At 44.1% G+C, this 9,822-nt stretch overlaps 1 protein-coding gene across 1 annotated transcript; it reads left to right on the top strand.

Moving 5' to 3' along the window:
* The first annotated feature begins 2,437 nt into the window (after positions 1 to 2,437).
* Positions 2,438 to 9,502, top strand: LOC309440694 (glutathione S-transferase omega-1-like). The gene is made up of 6 exons (XM_082054655.1): positions 2,438 to 2,587; positions 2,706 to 2,814; positions 4,348 to 4,570; positions 5,074 to 5,175; positions 7,234 to 7,340; positions 8,968 to 9,502. Exons 1-6 carry the CDS (start codon positions 2,554 to 2,556, stop codon positions 9,119 to 9,121), a joined length of 729 nt encoding a protein of 242 aa, XP_081910781.1. The 5' UTR covers positions 2,438 to 2,553; the 3' UTR covers positions 9,122 to 9,502.
* The last annotated feature ends 320 nt before the right edge of the window (positions 9,503 to 9,822 follow it).

A 9,822-nucleotide genomic window follows, 5' to 3' on the forward strand; every position in this document is an offset into this window, starting at 1 on the left:
CCGCCCGTTTACACCGGTCTCTTAGAAACAAGAACGGCCCCTGCCATTAGCTAAGGCACCGCCTCCCGCCAGCCTTAAAACAGACAGTTGATTGGCCTGCACCCCTGCGCCAACCAACCAATGAGCACGGGCGGGTATTTAAAGGGCCAGCAGCCCTAGTGAAAGGAGCGCGAGAGCCTCTTCTGCTGGGCTAGAGGTGGCAAAGTGATGAGACCAGCTATCTGCAGCAGATCTCACTGTTCTCACCCAGGCACCGACCTGTGCCTAATGGGGTAATTCTGCCTGTGAGTCATCATTATCTGTGGCCTTTAACCTGGGTATTGTTTGCTGCTGTGTTTTGAAAGCAGGTGGCTTTACCTGTCATAGGCATGAGTCTGCCTTGGGGCAATGACTGTGAGTTCTTTCCCATAGCCACCCCTTCCTGCAGCTCTGCACTTTGCTATTCTCATCCCACCAGCCTCCCACTTAGTGAGACAACTGTACCTCTTCTCCCATTGCTTCTCTTGCTTTTCCTCTATGAGGTACCACAGTTGTTTTTGGGACATGTAAGACTGTTCTTGAAGATCCAAAGAGAGTTGAGGAGAAGCTGACTACTGGAAAGAAGAAAAAGTACAGCTATGGTTTTTCTTTATATCTTTAGGGCTTTTAGCATGATAACGCAGTAAGAAACCTCCATCACTTTTAGAAGCAAAATTAACAATAATATCTACTTTTCCCTTTCCTAAAGGGATAAATGTTATTTACAGTATCTCACTGTAGTCAGTTAATTATTACTTATCTGTACAGTGGCCATGTGTGGCTTTGTGATATTGCTGCACACCCACAGCACCCTGCAGCAAGAGTGGAGAGGGGCACACCTGTCTGGTGGGTGCAGCACAAGCCTGTGCCCTACATCTTACCTCCACAGCTGCTCTGCATGTCATGCAAAACCAAGATAGCATGAGGAAATGGGTTTATTTTTTCCATGGTGGCTTTGAGGGGCTATTGTAGCTCTCATATTTTGTGAGGCTGCTTTAGGCTCCTATGTGCCTGTCTCTGGGCTGTGAGTTAGCAGACTGCCTGTGTCTTTCTTAATTGCTAAAAGAAACTTCAAATGAATTTTTTTGATGACCTAAAATGTTGCTGAATCTTTCCTATGTGCAGGCTTTCAGAGGAATGAGAAACATGTCATCTAACACAGTTCTTTTAACTGTAGGAGAAATTATTTTGTTGACAAAGAGCATCTTATTCACAGCTTTGCTTTGCCTAGGGCATGTCAGGCTTGTGCAATGAGTTGCCACTCCCTTTCATTGCTGAGCTGCTTGGTAATTATAAAATCAAACAGCAGTGACTTAACAAAGAATCATGTTGTTCTTCCATTCAAATGGATTATGGTGTCAGGTTCATGGGCACTTTACTAGTGGCCATCTCCCTGTTTGCCTTGATCTTTGTGACCTGATGCCCAAACCAAAAGTCACCAATAGGCAAAATTTCCTCACTGTGCAAGCATGGATACACTGAGAAGAGTGGATGAGCTCCCGTTCCTCTGTTAGCCTTCGGGGCCTGACAGAGACATGTCCATTGCCAGGAGGGCCAGGACTGTCCCTTGCTTTGGCTATGGCTGCCCTAGCTCTCTGGTGCCTATAAATGTGCCATTTCCTAATAATGTACAGCTTGGGTGGGTGGGTTGGTGGAAGTGTGGGAAGACCTGGGAAGTGAAGCATTTTCCTTCTGGGATCATAAGTCAATTTAGACACTGTGAAATGCATTAAGAAGAAATCTCCTCCATTTACCACTATTATACCCCAGGAAAAACTGGTACAAAGGAGGCTCCTGGTGTCCTCACCTCCACTGAAAAGAGTGCAAAAGGGATGGAGAGGACTTCAGTCTGCACTTCAGTTCTCTTTTGCTCTGTGCACATCCTGATGATCCCACAGGTCATGCTTGCAGAACCAAGCACTAATCCTTCTATGAGTGCAAGGTAGAAATTAAATTAAATTTAACATTTGCATTGGGTTTTCATCATGAAGCAGAACAGCTGCAGGAGAAAACCTCCTTGTCATCAAGGTGGGATTTTATTGGATTTTAAAGGGCAACAGGTGATGCAGTGCTGCCATAGCGGGACAAGGCTGCCCAGGAGGCCATGAGGGATGTGGAGGGACGCCTGATGCAGGAGGCATCACTTCAAAACCCAGTCATATGGGTGGAGTTCTGCCACAGGTTTCCCATTTAAACGGGAGTGCCAGCTGGGGTGGGTTATGCTGCGGTTATAAAGAAGAGAGCAGTTTAATAGTGCCTGGCTCAGCGACTGGGTCAGCGTTCCCGGGGTGCGCGACGCTGCTCCCACCGAAACCCAGGCTTTCCCCTCGCCGTGGGGACCGGCCATCCGAAGCAGCCCCTGGGCTGCGCGCTCCCCGCTGAGGGCGCTGGTTCCCGCCGTGCCCGGTGTCGCCCCTCGGGCGGGGCCGGTGGGCGGGGCCGGCAGCGGGTGGGCGGGGCCGGCGGCGGGGCCCGGCACGGCACGGAGCAACATAACGCGGCACGGCGGAGCTCAGCGCATTGGAGCGCATCGAGATGTCGGGCGAGCACTCTCGCAGCTTGGCCAAGGGTAAGCGCGGGCCCCGGCGGGCAGGGAGCGGTCGGGCTGCTGCATCGCCTTAGTCGGGGCTGCGCGCGGGGCGGGTACCGGCTGTAACTGTCGGAGTTGTTCTCTCCTCTCTCCGCAGGTAGCGCGGCCCCGGGGCCTGTGCCCGAGGGGCTGATCCGGCTGTACAGCATGCGGTTCTGCCCCTTCGCCCAGCGGACGCGTCTTGTCCTCCGCGCCAAGGGCATCAGGTGAGGCCTCCCCGGCGGGTCGCTGTGCCGCGGGACGGGTCAAGCTTCCCCGCCTACACGGGCATCCTAAATGGCTCTCAGTTAAACATCCATGAAAGGAATGAATGAAAAAGGGTTTCTGTGAGTGATTTTGTTATAAAGCTTGAACTTCTTAAGGCTTTTTTGGGAGCAGTGTTTTGCTGATGTGGGAAATGAGCAGGCTGTGTATCAAATACATTGTGTAAAGGCCCAAAGTAAACCTGTAGCGAAAAACTCCTAAGATGATTTTTATTGTTTCTGTTTTTTTGTTTTGTTTTTTTTTTTTTCCCCCACTTACCTGTCATCCTGAATGTTTGCAATAATATTTGAGCTTGTCCTGGGTAAATGTGAGTAGAGCCTTATTGTTTGTTTTTTGGTTTTGCTCTAAGCTGCAGTGACAACCCTGGGAGATGAGAATACTGTTTCTGTTATGTTACCACTTAGCAAAATGCAATAGTGAGTAGTCTTTGCAAAAAAGGCAATGTACTATGTTCCTATAACATCTTATTATTGCTGTGCTGTAGTAAGTTAATGGAATTCAGTACTTGTCTTTGTTTCTATTTCAAGATAACCATTTTGTTTCAGTGTTTTTACATGGGGACTAATGCTTCCCTCAGTTTACAGCTTCGAAGGTTTTCTGCCTGCTGATTCCCACCAAGTCCCAGGCCTGACAATGGTTTGTTATGCACCACTGGGAGTCCATGTTAGTATAGTGAATGCTTACCACTCAGTTATCCCCATCACAACATGGGAGTTGGGTGTGTGTGAGGGTTTTGTGTTTTGTTTTGCTTGTTGTTTTTTTTTTTTTTTTAATTCTCTTGGGTATTTTTTTGTGCGGAGTAGGTATGTTAAAACTTCCAGGTCAGTTTAATTTTGTTTTTATTTAGTGTCATTGGACTGATTTTTTTTTTTTTTAATTTTTTTTTTGAGCACAGTATATGACATGCTTTGTTAATATAGATGTATTTCTTGTGTGTCTTCTTTATCAGTATCTATTTTTGTCTTTACCTTGCACACTTGTTCTATGTGAGGCCAGAGGCAAGGAAAATAAGTAGGTGGGATGCTCTCCTGATTTGTTCTTTGGTGTAAACTCAGGCTGAAGCTCAACTGCGTTTCTTAATTGGAGTGTAGCTTATTTGCAACCAAGTGCTTCTTTCTTAGAATGTCCCTGAATGTGCACATGATAAGTGTGCTGCATTCTAGCTTGACCGTTGTTTTTAGCCTGACTCTAAGGGTTGCCTCTGTGTGTTTGCAGACTGCTCATGTGTAACTAGTTTAACAAACAACTCATTGTAAGTCTGTGCCAATTTTCTCCAGCAAAGGGAAGTGCTCCCCATCAGTATTTCTAGGTGTCAAATGGTTAGTTCTGCAAAGGACTGCAGGGCAGGCTAAGCAGAGCAGGGGAACGAGGATTCAGCCTCTTGAGTACTGTAATGGAGGTGTAATGACTGTATTTCACCATGGAATGGAACATGAACTGAGGCTGTTTGGGTCTCGTTTCTCTCATGCTTTTAGCCATGAAGTAATTAACATCAATCTGAAGAACAAACCTGACTGGTTCTTTGAGAAGAACCCCTTTGGGCTGGTTCCTGTTCTGGAGACCAGCAAGGGCCAGCTGATCTACGAGTCCCCAATCACTTGCGAATATTTGGATGAAGCATTTCCAGGGAAGAAGTTGATGCCTTCAGACCCATATGAGCGAGCCCTTCAGAAGATGCTCTTGGAACACTTCTCAAAGGTACTTGTGTGATCAGGGTGGGATTGTCTTTCTTATTATAGCACCAAAAACTGCAGCTCTGTTGCCAATGTTGCTTTTGTCCCTTAAGAGAGAGGTAGAAGCATTTGAATAACCAAAGGGGTTATTTGGGGTCCCTTTCTGTGAGCAGCTACAAACCACTGTGCATCTGGATTGCTCCCAGCATTTATGTATGGGGATGGATGCAGGAAGATGGCCAAGGTAGTGACTGTATATGACTGAGACAAGATTTTGCTACTATTTGCTATTTTTTTGGTAGTATGTGCAGATGGGAAACATACCCTTCTTTTCAAGACTAAAATTAATTAGTATTTGCATTCATTCTTCCTGTAAGCCTTTGCTTACCTTTCTGAAGGATAAAAGATTTTTATTAATGGACTTTATTTAACTCTTTAAAGTTAAATCTTATATTAACATCTCAAGCTCTGAGTGACTTGTATTATTATAATAAGAACATTTAAAACTTTATCCTTTCCTTTGTGTAGTTAACACCCATAGTTTTCAAGCATGTTGTGGCAGTCAAAGAAGGGCAGGACACCACTGCACTCAAAGCAGAGATTGCTGAAAAGCTTGACAAATTTGAAGAGGTAAGAGCATTTCATGATAATGAGCAAATTGCCAGTCATTGTGTGATTTTTTTTTTTTTTTTTTTTCTTTCATGCTTTGGCCTTTGTAGCTAGATCTCTTCTTATTCAGTTGGTAGTTCTAGCAATGAACAATCTTTCAATTTACTCCCTCCAGCCTAGGATGCACAAAAGCACCATTAGAGTAAACTCCAAGTAGCTAAACTAAACTTCATCTGTATGATGAAGGCTGTGTAGACTTCAGGAGTTTTTTGAATTCTAGCTGACTGCTGTTGTCTTGGATACCTTTGAGCGCTTTAAATGTGCATGTTCTTGCAGCATGTTCTAAGAGCAAAGTGTCTGAGTGGCTGAAAAGCATCAGTGCAGATACACTGGTGATGAAATTAAATCTCTTTTTGTTCGAGGGCTTGTCTTTGGGGAAGCAGAAGGTGGCCTGTCTCTTGCAGAAGTCCAGCTCTGGGCCATGTTCTGCTACAGTGGTGTAATGCAGCTCCAGCAGAGCTCCAGGAAGCATCACGTGGCTTTCATGCTGGATAAGCAACTTCACAATCCTGATTTAGTGTCAGCAGTGGTTCTTGGCTAGTCACACTTGCCTTTGTCATGAACCCATTCCTTCTGTGTTTTTGGCAGCCACAACTAACGTTTGTCTGGCTTGATAAAGGTGTTTCTCTCCCGGTGCAAAGCTACCAATATCTTTCTAGTACCTTCCTAATTCTCCTAACAGTCCTGTGCATTCTGCTTCCCCACTCCCTTGAGCTGCCAAAGTAAAATTGTTTTCTGAGTAGTTCTTGTCTGTCTGATCAGGCTGATGCTGGAGTAGTGCAGACAACAAATGAGTTCTTGAGGGAAGCCATGTGTGTTTCACTTTCCTGAAATGCAAATTTATTAAACATTAAGGAAGAATTAACCTTCCTCCTCCTTTTCTAATGCTATTAAATACTTGCTGCTTCTTCAGTGTGTCTATTTTACTATACCCTGAAGGATTTTGCAGCAGCAGCTGAAAGTCAGCTGAGGATGGGAGAAAGAGTCATACAAACTTCACCCAACCTATTGCAAGAGATATACAAGAAGGGAAGTGTTTTGAAACACTGCTGTATTTAGTTTGCTGCTGCCCGACACAGTGAACTCTGTTCCCATTTCTGTTCCTGTCTCTATGTCTGTGCATCTGGTGGGTTATGTTCTGCTATACACCTGGTAATTCAAACAGCTTGATGCTTCCTGAAGGGCTGCTTTAAATTTCCACTAGGTCATGGGGATTAGGGGACAGGGAGTAAATGCCATAGGAATGTTGTCCAAATTTGGTGTGTGTTTATATTTGAAGACAAAGATTTGTAAGGTCTCCAGAATACCATGTTTAAAATGCCAAAGTGTCTGAAAACAGTGGGACTAGTCTTATGAAAGAAGAGGCCAGTCTCTGGAGGAGACCTTGCTTTGTTGCCCTGTTTTCTGTTCTGAGCTACGGGGATCTTCTTCTGGTGCATGTGGATACTATACTTGTTTCCTGTTCCCTTTGCACCTGGAATCAAATCCAGTTCTAAATGTAATATTGGAAATGCTTTCATTATACTACTTAGCTGCAAGTGCCATGGGAAAGGAATCCCTGTTGAAATTATGTTCTAGTATACCTGGATGTTAAATTTAAGTAGATTTATTGCTCAAGAAATGCATGTGCATAGTTATGTTTGGTTAGTCAGTGCAATTAATGCTTTTTCACAAATCAGAGATCACAATATGACAGATTCTGAGAGCTAAATTCCTTTTTGTGCACAAGCTGCAGCTTCCTAGCGAGTAATATTTTGTGACAGTTTTTGAACCACTGGAGAACAGTTAGATTGACAGTGTATGAAATAGTTAAGCTTGATACTATAGCACCTCTGCTGACTAGCTCTAATTCACCAGATATTGCATGCACAACAGAAGTGTGCTATATCTGCATTATTTGCTGTCTGATCCCTTCAGTATACCTATATCCCACTACGAGGTGGGAATGCTTTGTTACTGTAGGGTCCTGCTGTGATAGTTTCCTTTCTGAGGGCAATTTTCATCTCTTGCCCCTCACAGATTCTGTCCAAACGCAGCACTGTGTTTTACGGTGGGGACTCAATCTCCATGCTTGACTACATGATGTGGCCGTGGTTTGAACGTCTGGAAGCATTCCAGCTGAAGGAGTGAGTACATTGTTTAGCTTCTAGTGCAAACTGAAGTGCCTCAGCATAAATATTCTTTGCATACACTCTGCAGCCATGGGGCACTCTTGGGGGCTGCTGAAGAAAGTTTGTATTGTGTTACAGTTTGCAGGGAGCATCTTCTCAAAAGACAGATGAGTTGTTCAGGGATCTTCTGTAAACAGGCTTTCTTTCACCAGGTCTGTTTTGTTACCAAATTATTTTGACAGATTTGGAAGAAATGGTCAAAATACAAGACTTTCTCTCCATCCTTAGCATCATAGATGACACTGGTCTTTATTTGAAGTGGGTGGAGGTATGGAAGCCTAGGTACAAAGTTCTTGGTAGAAAACCTCAAACTTGAAATGCAATCTTCCAGTCCTCTTTGGAAATCCTGTGTTGAGGGTGACTTTTTGTTTTGTTTTGAGATGGGTAAACTGTATCCTACCCTGCTGTAGCTAATATATGTGTCCCTGTTATAATAGTGGTTTTTTGATATATAAATATGTGTCTTGGTCTGTTTTGTCCTGACATAGCTCTACCATGGTATTGCATTAGTATATAGGGAAATGGTATCAAAGAAAAACTGCTTTGTAGCTGGCTTAAAATGGGACTAAAGACTCGTATGAAGAAGTGGGTGGTAAAAGTGGAAGATGAGTATGGAACAGTTAGTCTCACCCTGGTGCCCGAAGTATTCTTGAAGAATAAGAAAGATGCAGGGAATTCTTAGCATTGAAACTTCTGGCACTGTAAAATGAGGGCTATATTGATGAGTTGCTGACCTCCTTTGTCTCCTGTATGGTCCTTGACTGGAAGGGGAAATATTTTAAGCAATATAGGAGCAGAGGTGTAGAGTCATGAAGGTATTTGAATGATTGAGGATCTAAGCTGTTGTATGTTAAGAAAAGGTGCTACCTGGAGAACTTATTGTATTAACTAAATGTGTTAGTTGGAAATAGTAATGTAAAGTGCTTGGGTCAATCTACCAGAATGAAAATAACAATTTACACTGTTGAGCTTTCAATTTGCTACACAATTGTGTTTTTTCGAATGTGTCTGAGTGGGCTTATGGATTTAATCTGGTAGTTGAATCCTCAGTTTCCTCAGTAGACTGGGTTTGTGTTTTGAGTTGCTGGGTTGCAGAGTAGTACAAACTGCACAGCTTGTCTTGGTATGTGAGAGAAAAGAGAGCTTTGTGAGTTGTGGAGGAAGACTCAGCCCCTGCATGCAGCATTTGCTTCAAGAATCGCTATTAACAAAGCATTCCAGAGGGAGGCAGTGGTGCACAAGCCTCTACCCTCAGTGTGGCTTAAATAGTAAATAGGAACTGTGTCTTTTGCAGCAGAGATAATGTAGTCGAAAACATGCTGGTATCTTACACAGTAAGTGCTCATTTATGTTTTTGCTCAGGTTTGCAGAGTGCACAAGCTCTGCAAGAAATATTTTGCTTTTTAAATGCTCATCTGTCCTCTATGATCTGATGTATATTTCTGTTATCTGCTCTGAGCAGAACATTATACTGGCAGGAAGCAAAACAAGCAGTAAAATAGAACCTCTCATGCTATTTTACTTCTTTGATGCCCTCCCTTTTTCCCATTTGTGTTACTCAGTCTCCTTCTTTTTCCTGTAGCATTTTGAGTCACACCCCAAAGCTCCAACACTGGATGGAGGCCATGAAGGAGGACCCTGCTGTCAAGGCTACAATGACTGACCCCCAGATATACAAAGATTACCTCCAGCTCTATTTGAAGAACAGCCCTGAGGCATGTGATTATGGGCTCTGAGGTGCCAGTAGGCACATGCTTGCTGAAGTGTCAGTGCTGCTTTTCAGTGTGAGCTGTGGGGATCTTCTGTGTGGACTCTTCTGTGGTTGCATTTCATAGTGAGGAGTAAATCTGTGCTGAAAAGGTTGAGGAACCTTCTTTAAACTCCACTGTCAGGAGGAGGGTGTGCTGGCTTCAGGCAGGAGATGGAAAGTTGTTGCTGGTCATGGATATCGCGTGAAGGAAAATGTTGCCTTTCCTCAGAGGTGATGTTCTCTTATCTGTGGCCTTTTTGCAGACATTGCTGGTGGGCAGTCCCTGAACTGACCCTGTTATTTGGTTTAAAACTTGTAATACTGGTGTCTTGAAAATAAATAAAAAGCAAACAAAGTTGTCTTTAAATGTGTTTGGTTTTTTTCCTTCTTCTTTCCAGGCAGCTATTAGTCACTGGACTGGTTGTGCAGAGGGCACCGAGGCACAGTAAAGCCTAAAACAGATAGCACGGTCTCTGAAGTTAGGGTGCAGTTATCTAGTACAAACTGTCCTCCTCTTTAGACATCACTGCTGCTGAACCACTGAACTCACTTATCCCCGCTGAAGTCACATTTGCAGGGGCCACATAGGGCTTCCAATGTGGGCTAGATTTGCTGGGGGAATGTGTCAATTCTCTGTCCTTCTGAAGTAGGGTTGCATTTAGTCTAGATCCTAACCAAAATTATCCT

This window comes from Streptopelia decaocto, assembly GCF_964273445.1.
Source record: "Streptopelia decaocto genome assembly, chromosome: 5".
Lineage (NCBI taxonomy): Eukaryota > Metazoa > Chordata > Aves > Columbiformes > Columbidae > Streptopelia > Streptopelia decaocto.

Coding starts and splice junctions, on each gene's coding strand:
- LOC309440694 (XM_082054655.1), top strand. CDS start 2,554: ATGTCGGGCGAGCACTCTCGCAGCTTGGCCAAGG. Junction 2,588..2,705: donor CTCTCGCAGCTTGGCCAAGG/GTAAGCGCGGGC, acceptor CTCTCTCCGCAG/GTAGCGCGGCCCCGGGGCCT. Junction 2,815..4,347: donor CTCCGCGCCAAGGGCATCAG/GTGAGGCCTCCC, acceptor TCATGCTTTTAG/CCATGAAGTAATTAACATCA.